Source organism: Choristoneura fumiferana, chromosome 15, assembly GCF_025370935.1.
Source record: "Choristoneura fumiferana chromosome 15, NRCan_CFum_1, whole genome shotgun sequence".
Classification (NCBI taxonomy): domain Eukaryota; kingdom Metazoa; phylum Arthropoda; class Insecta; order Lepidoptera; family Tortricidae; genus Choristoneura; species Choristoneura fumiferana.
Genome location: NC_133486.1, coordinates 11,094,708 through 11,120,475, shown reverse-complemented (window position 1 = coordinate 11,120,475; position 25,768 = coordinate 11,094,708). Strand labels below are relative to the sequence as shown.

The window sequence follows — 25,768 nt, the reverse complement described above, 5'->3', positions numbered from 1 at the left end:
GAGCAACAGATCCATCCATCCCAACCTATATACGTCCCACTGCAGGGCACAGGCCTCCTCTTGGAATGAGAGGGCTTGGGCAGTAGTTCCCACGCAGGCCAGGTGTGGATTGGGAACTTCACACACACCGTTGAATTGCTTCGCAGGTTTGTTGTGCAGGTTTACTCACAATGTTTTCCTTCACCATAAAGCTTGTGGTAAATTTCAAATGTAATTCCGCACATGAATTTCGAAAACTCAGAGGTGCGAGCTGGGGTTTGAACCCACGATCCTCTGCTTGAAAGGCCATAGGTCAACCACTCGGCCACCACGGCTCCCGGAGATAGATAACAGTGATGATAGATAACACTTTTATCTCTTACTTCTGTAAAACATTCTAATTATTTTTTTACTAAACATATCTATTTTTAGCGTACCCCAGATGTGTGAATGGGCATCTATAACAAAGATCCCTTTGTTTGTTTGTGTGTTTATTTATCTACCTGTCACAGGGGTATCTTTTTAACTTCATAAGCCGCACTTTAAATTTTCTCTTCTTTACTAATTCTAACTTAAGTTTGGAGTTACATACTCTGGTCGAAGTCTGCCTTAAGAAAATGAGGATGCAGATAGTAGGGCTTTTTGGAAGAATGGTTTTGGTAAGGTAAGGTAAGGTTTGGTAGGTAGGTAGCATTATGTAATTTAACATACCATAGCTAAATTTTTAAATGATAATAACCACAGTGTAGTTATAATTTCACCTTGTTCAGTGAAAAAGTATGTTACTTATCAACATGTAATTTCTTAAATTAAATTTTGGGGTTGCCCCCTGGCAACCCCAAAGAGAGTACAATAAACTGAATTTGGAGTTACTGTAGAGTATATCTCTATATACTCTACAGTAACTCCAAATTCAGTTTATTGTACTCTCGATCCATTAAGGTACTCTTTTTAAAGTTTTTACTAATTCAGTACATATTGTATACAGGTCCGCCCGGATTGCTACCACCATCTTGCTCGCTAATCCTGTCGTGAAGCAGCAGTGCTTGCACTGTTGTGTTTCAGCGTGGAGAGTAAGACAGCCGGTGAAATAACTGGCACTTGAGGTATTCCATCTTAGGCCTCTAGGTTGGCAACGCATCTGCAATACCCTGGTGTTGCAGTTGTCTATGGGCGGTGGTGATCTCTTACTATCAGGAGACCCACTTGCTCCATCCAGTCGAAAAAAAAAAATTTTTGACAGTGGGGTTTCCATGCTGATGATGGGATGATGATGGAGTATGTTTAAGGTTGGGTGTTACATGGCCACAGAGGAAGAGAACAATCACATATCAACGGTTGAAAGGAGAAATTGACTAAGTGTCATTTTTTTGTGAAAATATTGAGACATACATCGCTCAAGCGACAGAGAAAAATTCACTGACTCCTAACATGTATATAAGTAACTCAATATCTTAAAAAAAATATCACTTATAAGGTAATTTCTCCTTTCAACCGTCATTATCATACTCACTTGAAAATAGTAAGCTTTAGGACCTTTAGTCCTTTTGCTTGTTAGTTCCTAAACAATTACCCAAATGACAACCCATTTATTCCATTCACCCAGCATAAATTTGAAATTTGTTTTACCATTGTATAAAAAAAAAAATTTTCTTAGTGAGATGTTCAGATGTATTATTGTCCCACAATCAGTGAAGAATTTTTCACATACAGAATGCATATTTAAGAAATGTTAGGCAACAAAGTCAACTAGTCTGTAAGTAAGTTGTAGGGAAAGTTATATCACTTTATGATCATCTACATAGTAATTGGAAAGTGACAAAACACATAACATCATGATTAAAGAGTGGATGATGGATGCAATATGGTGACGAAAGCATAAGATGGATAAGACGTTTATTAAACTTCAATTAATATTTTTGGGTAAAAATGTATAGAAATTTGAGTGATGGTGATAATCTTCCTAATAATGGTGAAATATCACTTTACAAATACGTACCACTTACATCAGTAGATGTAAAGAGGTAATCTTCCCCTACATAAGTGGATAGTGAACTAACTATAAAAGGAATGCACTGATAATATGTAATATAGAAAAAAATACGATTATTTACTACAACAATAAAATTATACAACTATTTTTGAACTATGTTCTCTTTTTTAAACCAATTGTAGTCATATCCATATTATGTATATTGTTCGACATGATTTTGATGTAAATTGCATCTGTCATCCGCCCACTGATGATGATACAGAGGCACACAACACTTTACAAAGCATCAATTAAAATTAATGCTTTAAGTTAAGTCAAAGTAAACTTTTTAATTCACAGTGTTTTTAAGATTAAATATATTGCTTAATTTTTTTGTAGGTGAAGGTAATTATAAAAATGTAGGCATGTACCTTATCTTCTTACAAATTTGAACTGTAATTTAAATGATAACCTCCTTATTGGTAACCAGCATTAATTACATTTGTTAGTGAAAGTTCTGATAACAATGTTTTGTTTAGCACAATTTGATAACCTGTTGGCTATTAATTATAGTTGACTTTATTAATAAGTGTAAGTAGAAATCACGGTTTGAATGCTCCTGAATGGAATCGTATTTTCGTGAACGCGACGCAAAGAGAAAGGCTCGTGTGGTAACATAGAAATAAACAAAAAGAAATGACCTTTACGCCCAGCTATGCGCTAGACTGGCACGCACGGGTCAAGCCAACCACATACCTTATCTCCTGGGATGTTTTTAGCCGACATGATGTGTCACCTTTCCGTGTTATGATCCGACGTCGTCTTGAGGACGATATATCCAGAGAAAGGACCTCACTGTTGCTGACAGCCCAGCATACGACACTAAACACTTCACTTGGCCATCATCACTGATCGAACAATGCATTAAAACCACAAACACAACAATCGACCCATCGTTTGGCGTCGTAATCAGCAAGATTTCCCATTGATATTCATCGGTACGGATAATTTTTCACAACACAATACACAAACACAGCGACTGACAGAAGCTAACTCGAGTGAGCTTGACGGCAAATGGCGAGGGAGGGATGGTTGACAGTACCTTCCGCCCGCCACCCGCGCATGCCATCGATGCTGTTTTTTGTATAGTTCTACCATGAGGGCAGCACTTCAACAATAACAAACAAACATTGAGCTAGGAAAACATCACCTGTGATTCAATTAGATGGCGTTGTAAGCAATTTCGATTTTAGTTCTGCGTATCATATATAGATAGCGCTGCCGTCACAGTGCTGCTATGTCTTAAAATATAAAAATAATCATAATATTAGACAAATTACATTTCTACAAACTTTGTACTACTGTTTCTATTTTTCTTAATTGAGGAATGAATTTCGCGTGATGTATCATATCATATCATTGATCAAATCCATTATGAAACCGGTCAATGACTAATCATTTCCGTTTCTTCTGAAGCTTCTGTTGTTTATGGTCTTGTGTTGCCAAAGTGGCAAAAAAATTTGAAAATCTTTTTATTTTTGGGCTCACTACTACAGATATTAATTTCAAATGAACAAAGACAAAATAGAGAACATTAACTTTGCTTATTGCTTAAAAAACGGTGACGGTACGGAATCGCAGTGACGCATCGCATGCGCACCGTTTTTTTGCATGCTTTCCATTTCCACACCGCTGCTTAAAATACGCAAATGAGGCGGAATCGCAGTGACGTGCCGTAAACGTCACGACTTTTGTTCGGTAAAAATCTGAAGTTTACGACACGTCACTGCGATTCCGTATTTTAAGCAGCGGTGTGGACTGTGGAGAGCATGCGATAAAAACGGTGCGCATACGGTGTATCACTGCGATTCCGTGCTGTCACCGTTTCTTAAGCAGCGGTTTGGTCGCACCTTTAAGGGGAACCCTGTAGAAGATTGACGTCGTTTCTTTTAAGAAGAGACGTAAAGAAACCACGATCATAAGATCGAGTGTCCTCAGAAGGACAGTTGTTTATGTTCTCAGAAGATCAGTTTGTTTATTTTCCTCGTGCAAATTCACCGCAGTAGGCATCTCCATCTTTAAAGGTAGACTTCCGAGTAGAGCGGCTCCGGCGTCACTAACGCAGCGACAGTAACGTGGCGATAGAGCGATAGTATTATGCAGTACGGAAACTTATGAACTAACGTTCGAATGCAGCGTCACTGTTGAAAAGGACGAACGAAGGCGAGGCGATGCCACGCCGAGTTTTGTAGAGGCGCGAGTGACAGATCCGAGCATTGCGTAGCTCGCACATCCTCTCGCTCATTTAGAGCGAGAGCGCGGCGAACCGACGTCCCTTTTCTGTCCTCCGGGAACCTCGCACTAGTTGCGCCTTGTTTATTTTGTATATATATATCATTTTTTGTAAATAAATTTTCATCTTCTTCTACACAATGAATTAGGGAGTTTTATTCATCACAACCAATCATCCCTAAAACACTATCAACAACTTACAACTAAAATAATAGCTGTTGTGTTAACTGTCAACAAAAATCTGTCAATTTCTGTCTCAATCTTAGATAAAGACGTCGCAATCTATGAATGTACAGATTTCGAAAATTTTAATGTGTTAACTCTGGCTATGGCTAGCGCTGCGTTGTCTATTCACTAAGGGGCTACTACAAAACTCGAAAATCGAAGTTCGAGTAGTTCCGTCCCTCTGACACTTATACTATTTAATACGAGAGTGAGAGGACGGTACGATACAAACTTCGATTTTCGAATTTTAGAGTAGGGCCTCTGGCTCTGTGACTGACTTCACTTCATCCATACTAGTCAGTCATTTCTTTCATTCATTTATTGTCAAAATGGCGGACGGAGGCGTCGACATAGATTTGTACGCCGACGATATAGAATCGGATTTTAATAGACAGGTAAGCTTAATATTGCCTATATAATCAGCACTAGTGCCCAAACTATTAAGAAATTGATTAGTTATCAGTCAGGAGTTAAGACGATAAAAAAATGTATCGCGGTTGTGCGGCCTCTTTCAGGATGATTTTGAAAATGTGGACCTGTACGACGATGTGATCTCGGCGCCAGCTCCGAAGCCCGAAGAGGCGGAGGGACCACCGAACTCTGCGCCGCCGCACAACTCTCATCCTCCGGAGGAGACAAACGGCAACGCTCCATATCACAACAACGCACCAAGCCACGGCCATCATGGCGGCCGGCGGTTTCAGCTTTACGTCGGAAACTTAACTTGGGTTTGTACATGATTTTGTTTCATCTAGATTATTAAATGTAAATATAAGACCATGTAGGACTGGTAACCAAATGAAATTCGTATTTTGCAATGCGTTCCACATGGGGAATTGTCAACGCCTTAGTTACGATTATGTTGAGAATAATTTAGATGTGTTAATTGCAATCTTCCTATCCGGATTGTCTGTAACCTTCTTTGCTGCTAGCTCTAGAACTGGTGTGTTACAATTTGTATTTAATTATACTGAAACCAAATTTTATAAACATGTAGCAAAACTATAAATTAGGATTAAATGATAATGAGGGCACTTAATGTTTTTTTAGCTCCAAATTACATTAGTTATGTCGATAGTGCAGCATTACCATTTAAAATATTTTGATACAGTTTCATTTGGTTACTTTTCCAAGCAGTGAAAATACTTTTCTGCTAATATTCTCCAGGTTCTTAAAGAGGTACTTTCACTGTTTTTACCACCTTAAGCTATTGTTTTGATGGTTAAATATGCAGTAAACATAGTTTTTAGATTAAGCCATTATTTCTATAGCATTATTTTATCATTAATGTTAAATTAAAATGTATATACTTTACATAGGTTAGGTAGTAGCTGTCTATTTGTGCAAGTCAACAACAGAACTTATTGCGCCTTTTTCGTGGTATAGAATGTTAAACTTTATACAAACGTCATAAAAAAGAAGCAAAGTAACAATCCTCTCGCCCTCCTTTAGTGTTTATGTAATACTTGAACAACTTAAAAATATGCATTATGATAGACTGCGGCAGCATAGTGATGGGGTCCTGCTGGAACCCCTTTAGGAATGGAACCATAGAAACTTGGAAGCATCATGTTTACTAAATCCGCTATCCTCTATGAAATTTAAAGTGATCATTATATTAATGAATTTGCAATTTTTTTAAAAATCATAAACATAAAATTTCTGTCATTAAAAGTCCACTTTGGTTTTGTTGTAGTCAAAATTATAAAGCTCAATATTTTCAGTGAAATTTTTAAAATGATCATGCATGGTATTTGAATGCCAATGAATTTCATAGTTATTGAATGTCCAGTGTGAATTGCGAGAAAACTTGGTAAATTCATGGCTGATATAGTTACTCTCATGTTATGTTACCGAACAGCAAAGTTCATTAGTACCAGTTTTTCATATTCGTTAAAATAATGCTATATTAATTTAACAGAGCAAAAACAAGTACAATGGTGGGCATATTTTTGTTTAATATACTTTGTCATTAACACTTAAGGATGTAATTAAACTGTAATAAAAAATATCATGTACTCAATGCAATTTTGTGCTGATTGGTACTTTTTTAATAGGGAATATTACTGCAATTTTATGCCGTCAGAGTGCAGCACTAGCACAAAAATGTAAACAGTTTTTTTTGAGTATCTTAAATGTCATGGATGACATAACATCATATTATTTCTATAACATTTTTGGAAATCTAGCTCTATTGTTACAATCGATGAAAATAACATGTTAGTTTGTAACTAATAAATATGTCATGATTTCCATAGGTACTAATATTCTTTGGTCATGTCATGGTCTGGCGTCATGGCAACAAAATTTAAAGAGAACTGACGTGGTCATGGCGCTTTGTGCTAGTGTCGCCCCTGCTTTGCCTAATATGCCCTATTATATTTTAAAAAAATATGGCTATGCTATATAGGATATAATATTAAAAGATCCACAATTAAAAAAAAAATATGGCTATGATATATGGGATAAAATATTAAAAAATCCACAATTTGCAATAAAAACAAAAAAATATTTTTCATCCAAAATTAATATAGTGTAATCTAAGAAAATTTACCACACTTGTTTTTGCTTAACAAACTAAGTTCCAATAGTTTTAAAAACTGTAAATTTTTCACTGAAGCTTATCTTGGGTGTACATAATTTTTCATAATGGTTTGTAATGTTCTTAAAACAAATCACAGCACTAATATTCGCACTAATTTTATGTGAGAAATTTACAAAATAAATATCAATCTCAGATGGTTAATGTACTAAGAAGACTTTTTAAAATGTGCACTATGTTCTTAGCAATTTTTAAATACAGAACAGAGTATAGCCTGGTTTCGACCTGCAAGGAAAATCTACTAGTTGTATTATATCCCGATGCCATTAAGCCAACAAGTTTGTAGTGGTCAATCGAGCACCGCCATATAATGCAACTTACACAATCTTTTGTACAAGTCGAATCTGGGGTTATAATAATACTTGCAGTTAAAATGTTTTCAACATCTGGTACTGATTATTGGTTTTTGCTTGTACTTGTGTGCACAAGTGAACTAACTTGTGCAAATCCTTATATTTTGAGTTATTCTCATTGGTTCTTATCATAGTTATGGAGATATTTACTTCTTTATGGGTCTTTATTAATATTTTTTGTGGATTCTGTGTAAGCAGACACAATTGTTGATGGACCATTAGTTTAGTTCTCTGAACAAAATCATTTTCACCCAAGCTGCTGATTAGTGTAGTCCATGATTTTTTTGTATGTTTATAGTTGTCAATTTATTTAATTTTTATCAATTAATAGCTTTGATTATAATATTATTTATGATGTGGGAATGGTTAGTTATTATTATAATAGTCTGTGATTCATAACTAAGGTTTATGTCTTATTTTCAAGTAAAAAAATAAAAGAAGTACATTTGTATGTTAGATTTAGTGCTATAAATGTATCAATGGGTGGTATTGAGCAACTTTATATAGCTATTTTAATTGAAACCATAACATAAAGTTGTAAATATCTCACAGAGAATATTGTCCTTCTACCTGACAATATTAACATTGTATGGACATGGCAAATCTGTTTGATTTCATACTCGAAAGGTGATGGATGATTTATTGGATTATGTATTTATTTATTTGCCTATGTAACAATGTTACAATACTACTCTACAACATGTTAACTACGTCTCGATTGGTAAGCTTGATCTGCATACACTATTATGTTAACATCACCTATATGATACTTTCTGCTGTCCCAACCTCTAAATGTTGAAATTATTTCACATCATGGTTTATAATAACTTATTATTCATTATAATGTGCTCTTACGTGCCTTTGCTACGTAATTTAATTATACAAGATAAATAAAATTTGTGTCACATGTGTAGGCTAAATTAGTTTTATAAAACTAGCAGGTATTTTAGAGATATAACGTTCTTTCTGAATTAACTAATCATAAAAATCCAAATAACGAAAAAACGTATTCAAATGCCTCGACTTTTCGGAGGCATTGCAACGTTTTTTTTTTCGATTGCGATTTGCAATGCGACCGAAACGACGCGGTAAATTGAAATTGCTTTTTGTGGAAAAGTTTCGTTTATACGATTAAAGATCGCGAAATTTAAACAAAATGTAAGGTTAAATAAATCAACTTAGCGTAGCATAGGTATTTACCTGACGACCTGCTTATGTATGTCACCTGGCTAACGTATTATGGGCATTTCCAACGTTTGGACATAAACTTTTCAACGCCACGTCAAATACCATAAGCCACGCGTCAATTTCTTCTTTTTATTGAGGTCCGAGGCAGCACTTTATGTGAATGCACGTAGGTCTGTTTTTCATTATACGCGAAGACGGATATATCTGTTTTTGTTTTTGGCAATAAATCAGCAGTGACGGATATATCCGACGGCGTTGAAAAGGTTAATCTATTGTATGCATAGAAATGTCACGAATCTACTTAATATTTGCCTGAAATTGCGTTATTTTGTTATCACTAATATTTTCCCTTATCAGGTGTGCAACGAGGTAAGGTGTTTGCTTGTTTTATGTAGTTGACTGTCTTTTTTTTATACATAAATATATTTGATACGTTATAATCTGTTGAGGTATAAACAATGATTATTTGCACTTATCTGTGTTCGAATTTCGTTGTACTTGCTCTCTTTTTATGTAGGACAGGGTATGAATGATGAGATGAATTAACTGCCCTTGTGATCGCAAGTTGTGTTTTCTTTATGTTGTTCGATATTGAAGGATGGTAATAAGGTTGCGTTGTTTATAGATATCAAACATTGTTCTGATCAATTTTTTTTTACCGAATACTTACGTATTAATCGGGTAATTATAATAGCATTTATCTTATAATTGTTCACTCAGTGATAAAATATTCTTTCGCGTTTTAAATTTAAACAATTTTTTTTGTAGTTTTTACTGTGTTGTATTTTGCATATCCTAAGTTGAAAGGATTAATCTAGATACAAAAATCTTAACATATATTATGTAAAATGTCTGTCCTCCGGCAAAGTTACTGTGTTTTTTGACAGGCTATTAAATAATTTTCAACACCCTGTAATAGTGATACCGATAAAAGAAATCGTTCCCTGTACTTTTTGTCTCCTGTACCTACAATATTTTTTGTGTAAGTAAATTAATATTGCTATGAAAAAAAAAGAGTATCTACAATATTAAAAATTATTAGTATCTGATAAATAATTGGTTTTGTAATAATTATCTATAGTGGTCACTGTCTGGGAACTCGTGTCCCTTTTACCCGTTAAGTGGAGGATTCCTGATTGTCCAGTTGTGGAAGTTTTAGCAGCTGTGAACTGCTTCGCATTATTTTAGTAGCCGTGATAAACATTCTGTGATATGACAATAAAAGACTGGTCACAAACAAAACTGTTTCCTTTTCACCCAGCGTATCCTGATGCAAATATAAAATCCATGCGACCGGATTATTACAGTTCTGAATGTTGCTTTTCGGATAATTTCAATATTCAAGAGTTCAGGTCATTACCGCGCACTTTTAACGGCTTTTACGGTCCAATAATATCGTTAGGAAAAATTATAAGAAAAAACAGTTCAATGATGGCCAGCTTAGTTCGCTCTTTCAGATAGGGTCTCGTTCGTGACACAAAACTAAACTGCCAGCGAGTAGGATATTTATCAAAATATTAGGGCTTCATAAATGCACGACTTGGTTATATTTTTATAATAAATAAGGTACGTACTTACGTATTTGTCTCGACGCCTAAACATACTACTGGGGCATCACCACGTATGTATTCTACATTTTAACTGTATCTACGTAACGATGGCTGCGTGTTTAGTTTTGGATACACCTTTTTTCAGTGGGCAACCGACCAAGACATAGCGAACGTGGTCGCCGATGTGGGTGTGACCGATTTCCAAGATGTCAAGTTCTTCGAGAACAGGGCCAATGGACAGTCCAAGGGCTTCTGTGTCATTTCTCTGGGCTCTGACCAGTCGCTCAGGATGGTCATGGATCGCCTGCCAAAGAAAGAAATACACGGACAACACCCTGTTGTCACTCTACCCACTAAACAGGTAAATAAATAGCTCGGCTATATATTTCGTGCATTGAGTAGATTACTGGGTATTTTCGTTTATTGTAATTAGTCCGTCAGTTAGATCAGAAAAGTATTGGACACTTATTTTTTTCTTTGATCAATCTAACAATAACAAAAAAATTACAAAGATGAAGTGCATCAAAGCTCGGGAGAGGGGGCCCGTGACGTCACACTTAAAAAGTGTCGCACGGCGTGACGTCAAGTAGAATGACGTTAAATGAACAAAAGGAAAAATACATATCCCATACTTTTTAATAATCTAACCTAACTGATATACTATTTAAAATGTATTAGGACACTATAAAAAAAATCGGGCCGGTTTATCAAAGTAACAGTAACTTATCGTTGGTTAGGACTTTTTAACTCGTGGGTCGTGAATTTGAAGTTACCATGAAATTTACCGGATGCGAGCTATCATGGTCACTGTTCGCAGAAAGAGATAAGCACCTAGTTGTTTTAAGGCCGATAAAACACTAAAGTAAGTAATTAAATATCCGCTACGTACAGTCGCCTGCATTGATAACTGACACAGCGGAGCGTGCAAAAATATCTAACGTCCGACCGGCCTCCTGCACCCGTACACTTCGACTCAGGAAATCTATACGAAGAATTTAAGCATTTAGGATTCTAATAACTTTCTTAGCGTCTTGATGTTCAAGAGTACTAATGCGTTAAGTCTGACAAAAACTTTCTTCTAATAAAACTGCTTAAAACTTCCAATCGCAATAGGATACCGGTCAAACTGATTATTGTTTTCACAGGCATTGAACCAGTTTGAGAGTCAATCCAAGACGCGGTCCACTCCGCCTGGACCAAACAACCCTGGTATGAGAGGGCCCCACCCGGGCGGCCCACCGGGACCCCATCCAGGAGGTAAAGGAATCCTAAAATTGATAAAATTATAACACTGGAAAGACATTTTGAAGACCTAGGTTAGACACGCCGCAACGCTATGTTGGGATTTGAAAAGCCAGGCGCGATATTATCAGTTCAAATAGTTTTAGATAGGTACAGCCGAGTGCAAAAATATGAACTTATCTAACCCTACAAAAATATAAACAGTCAAGGACTAATTCATGAGCCACCATGAAACCTTTTCAAAGGAAGAGACATTACGATTTTCCTTGTTAATTAATGCGATGTCACTATGACGTTTACTGTGAAATGGTTCCATGGTGGCTCATGAATTAAAGTCCTTGACCGTACCTGTGTGTGTGCAGGTTTCCTATGTCGACATGTTTCCATATACTTATGGAAACTTATGCAAGATTATAACTTTGTAGTAATAGTCTAAGCTAAACCACGGACGAACGGAAATGGCGAAACTATAAGGGGCTACGGAACTCTGAAAAGTCAGGTCAAGATTGTTTACCTCAATTCTATTGAAAAAAAAAATCATAGTAAAACTATACTCAGCGGCACAAAATTTGGCTCGCCCTACATACAAAATTACCTATTAGCATACATTTAAGGGCCAGATTTTTTGCCGCTCAGTATTATCAACAAAGTACACGATTGCAAAGCCAGTCGCTTCAACCTAACCTCATTTCCCAGACTTCTTCGGCCCCGGCCCCAACGGGCCAGGCCCCAACGGCCCGCGGATGATGATGCAAGGCAACCACCAGATGCGGGGCCCCCCGCCCGGCCCCCCCCCACCATATGCAGCACCAGGGCCCACCCCCGCACCACATGCAGCACCAGGGACCCCCGCCGCATCAGGGGCCGCCTCCTCATCGTCCCCCTATGCAGGTAAGCTGGTCTTGGTATTCCCATTGCTGGTGGTCCGTCTGGCAGCTTGCCCTCTCTCTGGTAAGCTTTAAAAGCTATAAGAGGCTAATAGTAACGGTCTATGGGTGGTTTCAAACTAGCATTTTATACGCGCGTATGAGCGAAGCCGCGGGCAAAAGCTAGTAGCAAAATAATCGGTCACATTTTATGTATATTTTATCGACTTTTCCAATCACTAGTCATTGTCTATTATCACCTGCGACGTTACGTTTGTTTACATGATAAGACACGTAAGAATAGACCTTAGAATTCAAAAAGTAAAAAACCCAAAAATATTTATGTCTATTATTGGATTAGTTGCTTTTGGTGGTTACCGGATCTTTCTCAATAGGTTTTTCCGAACCAGTGGTCGATTTTTTGACATTCATAGGTGCTATTCGAAGCCTAAATAGAATTAAAATAGTTTATGATTGGGCTGGGCAGTGTGCTATTCTGGCTATCATCAGGTTTTTACCATTTTTTATTTGGACATATTTTGCTACACAGACTAATTGATATTTTACTGTTCATTGTTATAGACGTTATTGTGCAAAGTGCAGTTAGGTTGACATTTGGCTACTTAGTCCCTTAACATAGTTGGACGATTTGCTACGTAAACGATTTGGTTACTAAGCGGTCAGACCACTTTGAAATCTTACTATTTTTTTCAACATCTGTATTTTAATCTCAGCAGGGCCCGCCGCCTCACCACATGCAGCACCAGGGGCAGGGCGCTCCGCCCCACAGGCCTCCTATGCAAGTATGTGTCAAATATTAATACAGTAAAAAAAATATATAGACAGGACTCAGAAAAATGCCCGTCATTTCTAAAAACAGGGTTAGGTTATTGGACTGTAGACTTCTAACGTTAAATTATGTCTCTTGCTTAGGTTCTTCTGCGTAACTACTTATTTCTGATGCGATCCCGCACAGGAACTTTGAGCAGAGCCCTCTCTCTCCATCAATGTCGATAGTTAGTAAGTCGGACAAAACGGTCCATCAAATGAAAAAGCAAAATCTCCAAGAATCCTGCTTAAAATTGGCTGTCTTACTTTAATATATTTATTAAATAATTTATTGAATCAGGCGTTACTTTGCGGAGGTCCATATATCAATGAACTAAAAGAATTTCTTTGCTCACCCGCGACCTTATGTTAGTCTAACATCTGGTAGCATGGTGTGCGGTTGTGTTGCTCTGAAGATGAGCTCTGGTTGAGTTCGAAACGCGTCAGTGTAGTGTGGTGGTGGTGATAGATGGGTTTCTGTTATTTGTGTGTGTTCTTACAGTGTGGAGTTGGAGGAACTGCATGAACACGCATATTTTGCATAAACTTAGCTATCATAAGGTCGCTGGTGAGCAAAGAAATTCTTTTAATTCATTTTTGTATATTTATTTTTGAAGTTCATTAAATTTCGCCTTTCTTATAATAAGAGTACAGTCAGCAACAAAGATATGAATGAATACATGTATACACGACCTCAATGTTCAGGCTATAAAGTCCTGTACACATATTTTTGGCACTTCAAACGTATGTATATTTTTGTTGCTGACTGTGCCTCAATAACCATTAATTTCTCAATTCCCTGGGGTTATTCTGTTTTCTTTTTTATTTCTTTAAACTAAAAGATCAGCGCTATAGTACGGTCGACATCAAGCAAGCAATCCCGCGACTGACCACTCTATGTCAAAATATTTGTTAAATCGAAAATTTATCGAGGCATTCACCAGTGTATCTTTCTAGTTCCAAGGTCCGCCGCAGATGCAGCGGCCGCCGGGGCCGCGGCCGGGTCCCGAGTGGGGCCCGCGCGGGCCGCACCACATGCAGCCCCAGCCGCAGCCCCAGTACGGGCCGCCGCAGCATCAGATACCGCACCAGATGCCTCCCCCGCACCAGGTAAAGTGTCGACTAATGCGATGGAGACGATTTTAACACATTTCTGATGGTCTTTATGGTTCATGCACTCAAATGGGAACGGGCGGCGGAAGGGCAAAGGCCGAAGTCTTGCGATCACATGCAATCTCCATTACTTCTGTGAAATTCCCTTGGAGAAAATGCTTACTTTGCTCGTACTTATTGGCGTATTACTTGTCGATTTTCAGATACGAGTAGGTTTCAGAAAAAAACTTTTTTTTGTCGTATGTCTAAAAAACTTTTGCTACCTACGTGCTAAGCTAATAAATCAGAAAGGGTTTTTGACATTGATAGTTTATCTTAAATGGACGAACATAGCTGTCATTTAATTATTTATACGGACGAAATCGACATATTTGCCGCGCACGAAGGGATGTGAATCTGCGGAATAGGTAATTTCTAACAGCTTTGTTCCGATCCACTTACCAGTTCATTAGTTCCCTATCTTACCAGCGTAAGGTCGAATACAGCTCTGCCTTAACGCCACAAAACGGTTTTCACAATAAATTACGTTACACTTTGGCCAATGGAACAGATATTTTGGAGCTCTTTTCAGCCACTTGGGACGGTTTGGATGTTGACCACCAACGAGTTGGACGAATGACCTGGTTAAAGCGGCGGGTTCACGGTGGATGCAGGTCGCTTGCAACCGAAGCAACTGGAGGTTTATGGGGGAGGCCTATGTCGCAACAGTGGACGTCCTACGGCTGATATGATGATGACGATGGATGGTGATCATAATGAAACTAAGTAAACGTTTTGTTCCCAGCCGGGTCCTGGGCAAGGCATGCCGCCGCCTCACCACCAGCTGCCGCCGCACGCGGGCCCGCGCGCCCCCGGGCCGCAGCACCCAGGTATGAACGGCTATCCAGGTACGATCCTTTCCTTATGTGCATCGAGCATGATATGACGCTGACTAACTGCTTGGGTATGCTGGGGTGTTGTCGAATGACGGAAAATGCTAGAAGCGAAACTCATATACACAGAGGCGCATTATTCTAAACCGCTGTCAATTTAATATATGCAGTTTTGAAGTTGATTAAATGTTGTCAAGATTTGATTTAAAATTTTGATGACTGCATTATGTCCGTAAATTCCGCATAATTTAATGGTAATAGCAAATTTTGAAGTGAGAATCCGTAGACTGCTAATGAAGCAGCCAGCAGGCCACATGTCGCTCGCGACGTCAATACCGGCTTTTATGTATATCTATGAAATACTTTACATAGGCCGCGACATTTGTGTATTGTACCTTAGGTTACATTTTGTATGGAAACCTCTGATCTTAATGCGTGACAGGTTTAGGAGTTTCGCTTTTAATAGTTACTTATTTTCATGCAACAAACTACAGTTCCCGCCGATATGTACTGATGCCACATTTGGTTGGCCTAGCAGGCAGAGGGCATTATATTTAGTATTATCTATAGGCGCGTTTAGACGTAATAATCTCAAGCCGACGTCTTACGCGTTACAATGACTTACGATGGTACGATCTAGTTGAGTTAAGTTGCAAAGCATTTTTAATATTGTCATTTATGGAACATATCCTTGACATTTTCGCCATTATTCTTTATATACATTTCAATGTGTTTTCAGTCTGACGATCCCTTGAGGAGAACCAGTCTAATTTTAATTGTTTTCATTCACATCATGACATGCTTAGATTTTTATTTTTTATAATTATTACTAATCTTATATTACCTTTGACGATTTCAATACAAATTCTTATAACTGACATTTATGTAAATTATAATGTAATGATGTATTGAATGAATAAATAAACTAAACTAAACTATGCCTACAAATTTGTGGACATTACTAATTAGTAGTAAAAAATTAGGGTGACGCTATTTACCGGCTCGGATAATACCGACCGACATGGAAATACCGACCCGATATTTCGTGTACACGCCCATACAAACTGGTGTCAAACTGACAAGAGTTTCTATGGGCGTGTTCACGAAATTTCATGTCGGTATTGCCATGTCAGTATTGTACACTTACGTTCGTTCGTTACGTTCGGTAAATAGTGTCACCCAAATTACTGCAAAAGACTGGACTGATAAAAATATCTTTAATTTAACATTAGTAACTAAAATATGCATGCAGAACTACTTGTATATTAACATGAAATTTTAAATTAATCGATACTAAGTTTAAGCGTCCATTAAGAATTAAAGAAGCAATGGTGTCATAGCCAAGGGTCGGAAAAAGCTTGCCCTTTCAAAAAAAAGTCCTGTTTAGTTATAGTGGAGACTTCTTTACGATTTTATGCTCCAGCGACATTCTGTAGACTAAGGGGCTGTTTCACCATCCATTGATTAGCGTTAACCGACGGTTAAATGTGATGCCGTCTCCGTCTAGTCGAACAAAACAAATAGAGACGGCATCACACCTAACCGCCAGTTAATACTAATCAATGGGTGGTGAAACAGCCCCTAAATAAGCTTTTTTGACTCATTCAAAAGTGATATTATGAGTATTTTTTCCTGCCCTCGGTAATAATATAACTTCGACTTTGTCATTCATGACGATTTAGTTTTTAGTACCGTCTTATAACACATTACAGGTTCAGTTCCCCATCGTGCTATATCTATTCAAGCTGTTTAGGTTAGGTTATAAATTAAATGAGTTCAACGAACTCCAGGATCAAGTTTCGTTCTTACGTTTCACTAAATTCACTATTGATGGTAAAATTTACTCTAAGATGGTGCATGCCTAATTGGATGCTCATTTGTCATAAATTTTGATGACAGCCAGATTGTAGCGCTCAGGGAACGCAGACCGCTTTTTAGGGACGGAATACCCCGCCTGGTGCGGTTAAAGTACGTCCTGTATTTGTTAGTCCATAGTGAATGATATGAATATAATGTATGTCTCTGATAATTCAAACCCTCATGTACCATCAGCCAAATAAGTGGTCTATCAATTTCTAAACAAGTTCCTATTATCAAATGAATATGTCGCTAAAGTCGAACTTTCAAGTTGACAGACACGTCTATTGGCCTTATTGTTTTATGACATGCAAACTATTGTCAACTTTAGGGTGGTAGACCACATATTTGGCTGATGGTACCTGGGTCAATCAACTTTTGTGTTGTTATTCTGTCACATAACTGAAGAGACAACAGTGATGCATTTTGTTAGAAAAATGTTTGTAATGTATACTATTGGCATGCTTAGGAGATGAACCATGAAGAAATTGTCTTAAAACTGTCACAAGTCCCCTAGGTTTAGTGGATTTGTACCCCATAAAATCATACTTTTAATAAGTACCTCGGGGCACTCATGGCGACAAGCTACACTAATAAATAACTTAAACAACAAAAAGTTGGAAAACCCCGACTTTGTCATTTCAAAGTTCAATATCTCAAAAACGGCTGAACCGATGTTGATAAGACATGTTTAAGGACTATCGCTAGGAAATCTGTTTTCAAATAAAAAAAACGCCTTCGAATCGGTCCACCCGTTTAAGAGCTACGGTGCCACAGATAGACACACACAGACACACATAGCGGTCAAACTTATAACACCCCTCTTTTTGCGTCGGGGGTTAAAAAGTTGATTTACCCACCTATACTTTCTCCTCTATTATCGATAGTAAATCCCAAGATTCCCAAGTGTACGGGTGCGACTGTGTAGTGTACCGTTGTTCTCCGTTGTTTCAGGGGTGGGCCCGGGTGCGCCGGCGCCGCACGTCAACCCGGCCTTCTTCAATCAGCAGCCGCAGCCGGCGCCCGGAGTGCAGCCGCCGCCACAGCAGCAACCGCCTGGTAACTAAACTAGTTTTTCTCCTCAAAAGTTGTCATTGTTAACTACGAGTCCATATCGGAAGGTAAAGTGCATCGTTGAGACAAATACAAATAAAAAAAACGTGCTGGAGCGCTAAAGTCTTCAACAATGTTACATATTATAATACAAATTTCATTATTGCGTAGTAAACATTTTTTTAAATTTAACAAAAAATTGAAAACTAGCGTCAGCCGGCACGGCACGAAAAGTTGGTCGGACTTTGTTTTGCCCACTGCACCTTTTTTATTTTTTTCTAAAGTGCCTTCTTTTCATTTCTTCACTGTTTTTTTTTTAAGTTTTCTACTGCCACAGCCTCCTAAAAAGTCGTTCTAAAGCGGCCGTTATCGTCCACGTTCAGAACCTATGTTTTAAGATTATAAAGATAAAATATTTGATTGTTTGTAAAACATTAAAAAAAAAACTTTCACCTTAGAAACTTATATTATTCAAAGTTCCCCCGGGACTCAGACGAAGTTACCGATAATAGTTAGTCATAATATACAAATTGCACCAATAGTCTATCTGGAAATAAGCCAACAAACCATAATATTGTCACTTGTTCAGGTCCAGGGGCGCCGTATGGGCACCCGCCGCACGGCGCGCCGCCGCCGGCGCAGGGCCCGCCCCCGGGGGCTAGGCAGCCCTACGGGAGACCGCCACAGGTAAGGATGTCCATTAACAAAATAAATAAAATACATGGTGTTAAAAAAATCAGTTCGGTAATTTAACCCAATATTAAGGCTACTGATTATTTACTGAAAATTAAAAAAAATATGTTTTGCATGGAGATAGTCTTCTTATGACTCAACTTCCATACAAAACGTAATTTATTTTTCGGCTTCATATTATTTCCCACTTGTATCATATTAGCACTTGCAGAGTTAGTAACTCACGTCGAGAGAACAAGCAGCGGTCATTTTACACTACAGTGCGAGTAATCACTCGTCGCACTCGTACACTCTGTTGTAGCTCAGCGACAAAACTAACGGAACTACGCACTCGCTCTTCGCCGCTCGCCAACTCTTATCTAGTTGGTAGCTCTGCTACAAATATTAATCGTTGGCATGCCACTGGCCTAGTTGCCATCACAAAAATAACATTTGACGTAACAGTTGACGTAAGTTGGAGGAAGGACATGCCGGCGCGGTGCGGCGCCACGTCACTTCCATTGTGACACGAAAATTATCCATACAAAATGTATGATTAATTTTCGTGTCGCAATGGAAAAAATAAATAGTGATTCTACTTGCGTTTAGGTGTGCAACTTTTTGGGTGAAGACTTTAATTAGTTATCGAAACCAAATAACAAAATTAGATTGTAGATTAGATTAACTAGTTTTAAGCAAATAATTGATTGACATCTCTTTAGCTGTAATTTATCCTATGTTAAATTGTTTAGAAACAAATATTGTTAATTTTGTTGATTAGTATTTAGTTACTACTTAATTTATCATTTCACTCGTAGAAAACGGTGTGATGAATGGAAACAATTATTTTTTTCAATGAGTTCATTTCAAAAAATCTGGACACTTGGTAAGTCCGGCCGTTATCCTGACAAAGCGTCAAAAATCCGGACATATCGGGACAAATCCTGACGTATAGCAAATCTACCCTGGCCGAGCTGCCAGCTTGAGCTGTAGGTAATAATAGTACGTGTGTTCAGCAGAGCTACCCGGTCGCGGCGGAGCCGGCGCGTGTGTCGCACCACGCGGGCGCCGTGCCGCCGCACCACGCGCCGCCTGCCGCCATCAGCGAGGCCGAGTTCGAGGAGGTGATGGGCCGCAACCGGACCGTCTCGTCCTCTGCCATCGCGCGCGCCGTCAGCGACGCCGCCGCCGGCGAGTACGCCTCCGCCATCGAGACACTCGTCACCGCTATCTCGCTCATCAAGCAGAGCAAGGTACTGAACATATAGCAAGCGCGAGCTCACATGTACATTATTAGTGTACGACAATTTATCTTTATCTCTCTTCTCCACTACCACCTTAGGTTTTAACCACAGCTACGTCTCCTCTTCCACATAAAATAAATAAACAGAGCTTCTAAAACAGCGATCATAATAATAACGAGACACTTGACACCAAGTACCAAAGTATTACCAAAGCTTGCGTTTTTAACACCCAAGACTAGAACAAACCTTCGTATTTTTCATAAATAATGTCTGCCCCGATCTGCCGTCGAATCCGAGACTTCAAGCTTCGTAGTCAAGTTTTCCAATCCCTCATATGTCCTGATACAGATATGTGCCAAATTTAAGGCTTATGTTTGGCTATTGTTTTTGAATTTGTGCTGATTAAAACAGAGGCTAGAATTCAGTCAGTTTTCAGAGTTCAGTGAGTCAATTACTTTTTTTAGTTCCAACATACGAGAGGCTAAACACTGAGCTATCCGGTCGTGAAATAACAAATAAGTGCAGAATTTTACACTACTGCGTTCCTACAGTACAACTGCTTTTCAGGTGGCGCACGACGACCCCCAGAATTTTACACTTCTAGGATCTTACACTACAACTGTTTTTCAGGTGGCACACGACGACCGCTGCAAGATTTTAATCTCGTCCCTCCAAGATACCCTGCACGGCGTGGAGACCAAGTCATACAGCAGCGGCGAGCGGCGGCGCTCGCGGTCCCGAGAGCGCGAGGCGCGCGCGCACCACCGCGCGCCGCGCCGCCGCGAGCGCTCCGCCAGCCGCTACCGCGACCGCAGCCGCGACCGCGAGGACCGCGACAGGTAACACGTCGAGCGTACAACACTAGCGCCGAGTGATGTAGCATTACGATGTTGACAACCGCGACCGGAGGCTATATTGTCTAATGCGTAGACTCCTATTCGTTTGACAGAAAGTAGTGCTGAAAACGATTGCGATTTCAAGTGCGTTAGACAATAGGGCGTAGGGTCGCGAGATCAACTTAGTATTAATTAATATGAAGCACTGATGGATGCAAGAGCACGCGTCGCACTATTAACTTCATACTAAGCAGTGAGTCGTCGCGACCTAGTGGCGGTAGTTAATCGCGGTCGCCAATATCTGAATGATATTTTGAGGGTCTCCACCAGATATATCACGTAGAATCTGCTAAAGCCGATCGGAAAAAGAATGATCGGTCGAAAGAAGACTGATTTATTGAGAGTGACATTGTCTTGAATCACCTTGATAATACCACCACACTTTGATAATAACCATTTCACCGCTGTATTTTCCAAACACCTCATATCGGCAATTTTAGTTTGAACTAAAATGAAGGGCTGACACAGGTGCATTAGTAATCAAACTTGATCGCTTGATTACAGGTATAAGGAAAGGTCGAGGGAACGCGATCGCGACCGGGATGCGTAAGTGTCTATCGCCCTCTGCCCTACCTTACCTGCACGGCTAGCACAAGTGTACGCGAATAATTTTGTCGATTAGAACCGATCAGCATATCGCTGTAAGATTTATAGCCTGCGTCTTTTTTGACTTTCATGGAAAGAAAAACACGCATTGCTAAAAAAAAATGCTAGTTAGCCGTATTAAAGTGCATAAATCGACACAGTAAAATGTTGTTGTAATTTTGTTTTGTGAGTGTGTTTTAGTTTTACAAAGGTACTTATTCGTGTATTAAATTTGTCCACGTCTGCCAGGATTTTGTTCATTTGCTTCGTCATTCGAATTTCATAAGCCTAACTGAATAAAGCAAGTTACAAGAATTTATTGTGTTACACAGCTCTTGTAATCTGCTATATTGTAAAATAATAAACTATTAAAAATATTGGCTAATAGCAGGTTGACTGTAGTTCTACATCGACTGCCGTTGTCTGAAGCGTATTGCGCAGCCAACAGATCGTTGACACGGCAGTCTAAATATTACATGACGCAACATTGCAAACGATTCTCTACCCCCTTAAAATTTAATTTAAGAATTCAATCTGAGAATCGCTCTATAATTGTAAGTGTTGTAACGTAGCGTTATCTTTGGTCGCAGGTATTACAGAGACTACCGCGAACGCGAACGTGATCGCTCCCGCTCGCGCGACCGCGAACGCGCGGATCACTACAACCGAGGACATAGTCGTGAGGAAAGGTGAGTTAGGTCCCAACTGAATGAAAAGCAATAACTGGGGTTTACCCGCATTTGTCACTTAACACTCCCAGCTACTCTTTTGCCTAGTTATCGATAAGTAAAGCGCCCTAAGCACCGATGATTTATGGCGCCGAGTGTTTCCAAGCAGTATAGCCACTTGTCATTTTTCAGAGGAAGTCGTTACGGCAGTTTTTAGCCTCTCGTATGTCAGAAATAAAAAAAAACTGCATTCAAGTCTTGTTTGTTTCAAAGAATACAAATTCTACAGATTCAAATAAAAATTAGAAAAAGATAACCTTAATTTGGCACATATTTGTGTCTGGACATTCGAGAGGTTAAGGTCCACTAAAAAATAAAACCCGAGGTAAATTAAAACTTACAAGGCCACAATATAAATTAGAGCGCATTTAAAGGAGTCTTTAACATTCGTATGACACGTTTCATAAGTCATAGGACTGCTTGCTGGAATGCTTGATGAATGATAGCGTAGTTAATTAAAAGACGAAGACTGTCTCATATACTTCGGTTATTGCAACAAGGGTTACGACAGGGAACAATGCGGTCAGGCTCATGTAATGCGTTAACAGAAAGCTAACCCACTTGTTGCTCCCAGGCCACGCAAGTCCCCCGCAGAGCCGGCAGCGGAGGCCGGAGCGGGCGACACAAGTGGCAGCAAGCGCAGCAGTACGGCGCCTTACTACGAGGAACGTTATCGCGAGCGCCGCGACCGCGACCCGCCGCCCGCCGACCGCGAGAGGGAGCGCGAGCGTGACCATCGCGATCGCACACGCCACTAACACACATACACACACACAGCAAGGCTGAGACATGTCAGGAGTGGCACGGTTAGCGGCAACCACGTCAGACGCAATAAAAGTTAAAACGGCAAAGCGAGGCCAGTAAAACTACGCCGAGAGTGCATCTAATTCAACCAAACTTTGCCCAGTATGCTAGTTAAGCTATCAGGCGTAGTTTAAGCTATTAGGCCTCGCAATTTGTTGCGTGCAGAATTCTGTCTGGTTTTTATTTAATCTAGATCTACACGCGTGTCTGACTAAAACCAGCCCATAGTAATAATGATGTTAAAAATTGGTTTATGTTTCACTAAAATATTGTGCATGACAGATTTTAGGTTCGCAAGACAGATAAATCGAAGCGGGGAAGGTGCTGAAAAATATAAAAAAAAACCATTCGGGAGCAATTTACAGAGAAAAAGTGCGATTTGCCTCTACATGTGCCACTTCGGATGTGCTTTTAGCAATATGTTAAGCACTCTGCCTGAATATATCACTGGCCCTGATCATTTGTGTAGAATTGACAATACCGTGGTTCTAGTGTTGGGTTCTACGACGAATATATTTGATACTCCAAGTTTTATGGAGAAATAGTCAACTTGTGACCGCAGGAAAAATAATTTAATCAATTGAGGAGTTTTTTTTAATATTTGTATTTGTCCATCTCCAGACAAAAATTCTATCTAATGCTCTTCTCATCGCATTCTAACTGGTATTATATTGGAATAAGTACTTACGCATATTATGCCGTCACGCGTCCTAAAGGCTACATTAGTTCCTAACTTTTTTGTGCGGGAAATGTTCTAGAGACTACTGTACTGTACTACTGTAGTCTCTAGGACATTTCCCGCACAAAAAAGTTAGACTGATGTAGTGTCTAGGACGCGTGACGGGTTCAATAACTACAGTTAAATAACAGTACAACATGATGCAGTAAGTTATTTTTATTAAATATGTATTTCATGGTACATCGGACCAAAGCCTTAGGGGCTATTTCACCATCCATTGATTAGTGTTAAGTGACGGTTAAATGTGATGCCATCTCCGTCTATTCGAACAAAATAAATAGAGACGGCATCACATTTAACCGTCACTTAACACTAATCAATGGATGGTGAAACAGCCCCTTAGTGGACAAGATGCGGATTTGTTGTGTACAAATATGTATTGCTAAATACAGGTTAAGTCGAGTGTTTAGTCGACTTGGTAGCGTACATTAAAAGTCAATTGATGGAATATCGATGAACGAATTAAACTATGTCAGTGTACCTTGGATTAATTTTCTTAAAAAGAGCATTATAAAATAACCGCCTTGGTTTACTTACACAGTGGAAGCACATTCCATGATTCAAATTTCTTCTGGGGGACTAGGATGTATCGTAATGTTCGTGAGAACATTGTTAAAGAGTTGATAATCTATTTTCTTATTGCACAGGAAATGTGAATTTATTGTATTTTTGCAATAGGGAAATCGATTGGTACCTCATTAGGTTTTAGTCATAGATATTAAGATTTCCTTGTATGGAAAGCTCCATACGTCTAGATTATGTATGATGCTGATCTTAGGACTTACTTTGCATAAATGAACATAAATAAAATTGATGTATTTCAAATTCAGAAATTTGTGTTATTATTTGGCCTTTCCCTCACTATTTTAATCGACTACTACAACACCGAAAGTATGCTAGCTAAAATGTTTCGTAACTAGCCTATAATAGGCTATAATACGGTATTTGACAACTCCTTAATTTGCCATATCTTAATATTATTTTGAAAATATAGATATACACAAGTGTTTAGTTTTAGAAAATTTAAATCGGTTGAAAATTGGATTTATAGTGATTTTTTGGAAAATCTGTATACCTGTCTCTTTCTCAAACGCTTTTCTCTATGCAGCAAGTATGGCGGTACTGGCGTGTGACGTCACATGCCAGTATGTCTTTCTCTGTCTAATCTTGAATTTGCAAACCATTATAACTTTGTTATTTGTAAAGGAAGCTTACTAAAATTGTTTCTCTATTCGATAACAGGCATTGTGAAGTTTGAATTTATAAAACATATACAAAATAGTCAAATACCGTATTGATCTCGCAGTTTTTTGCTGGATTCTTTTCAACAGAGGTTTTTTTGACAGGTGGTAGAGTTATAGCTATAGCCTAAATTGATAATGATAATTCTGCAATTGTGCAAAAATAATAACAATTTATAAAAAATCAAAAAACCCGACTGCCTTAAAAAGAAGAAAATAAATCTAGTGGTCTAGAACTCTGTCAAGTAGCTAATTTAGGACGTCTTGTAGGTTTTTTAAAATCTCGCTTTAAGACTTGAGACCACTTAAACCTAGATTAAAAAGCCTGCAAGTGGACGTTAAAGTTCAACAGTCTGGAACAATTTCGTGTCACAATGAAACTTTCGAGTCAATTCTTTTTCATCACATTTGCTCGTGAACAGTGTCGTAAGGCCGCCTTTACACCTGTGAGTTTTACTTACGTACGTAAGTCAATTACGTAAGCGACTTACGCTAAATTGTCAAGTGTAAACACTTTGTAAGTGATTAACTGTAATTTCTTACTACCTACGTAAATTGGAAAATTACTAAGTAGTCTAAACGTGTTCTAGTTTGCTTATGGAAGCGTCTCACAGCTTATCGAACTAAGGCCGTCTTGCAGGAAAAAATAAATCTAGATTTAGTAGTTAATCCAGGCTTAAGCTTGACAGTTCTATACAATTTGACACTACTAAACTGAGCTTAACACTAACTCGAGATTTGTGTTTCCAGCAAGTAGCCATTAATTGATAAGTTGAGAAGTTACAGATTAGCAGAGCCCGGAATTTTCGCTTCATTTTTGATCTGCAGTGACACAATTTGTGAAAAGTTGCAGTCTACAACAGACTC

General features: G+C 38.7%; 2 protein-coding genes across 2 annotated transcripts in view; one reads left to right on the top strand and one right to left on the bottom strand.

Moving 5' to 3' along the window:
- The window catches only part of UBL3 (ubiquitin like 3), a 128,637-nt gene extending 125,572 nt beyond the window's left edge, over positions 1-3,065 (bottom strand). The window contains exon 1 of the mRNA XM_074098629.1: positions 2,708-3,065. Coding sequence (XP_073954730.1) covers positions 2,708-2,737 — 30 coding nt within the window. The 5' untranslated portion in view covers positions 2,738-3,065. The remainder of the gene's footprint in view (positions 1-2,707) is intronic.
- Positions 3,066-4,754: 1,689 nt separating this feature from the next.
- Positions 4,755-24,493, top strand: LOC141435753 (cleavage and polyadenylation specificity factor subunit 6-like). Its single transcript, XM_074098541.1, is given in 16 exon segments — positions 4,755-4,863; positions 4,984-5,196; positions 10,307-10,522; positions 11,307-11,418; positions 12,100-12,190; positions 12,192-12,294; positions 13,004-13,072; positions 14,055-14,207; positions 14,995-15,079; positions 17,894-17,998; positions 18,582-18,679; positions 19,684-19,917; positions 20,539-20,747; positions 21,309-21,350; positions 21,980-22,078; positions 22,692-24,493. Coding segments are annotated over 16 exon segments (2,079 nt in total). The 5' UTR covers positions 4,755-4,797; the 3' UTR covers positions 22,876-24,493.
- The last annotated feature ends 1,275 nt before the right edge of the window (positions 24,494-25,768 follow it).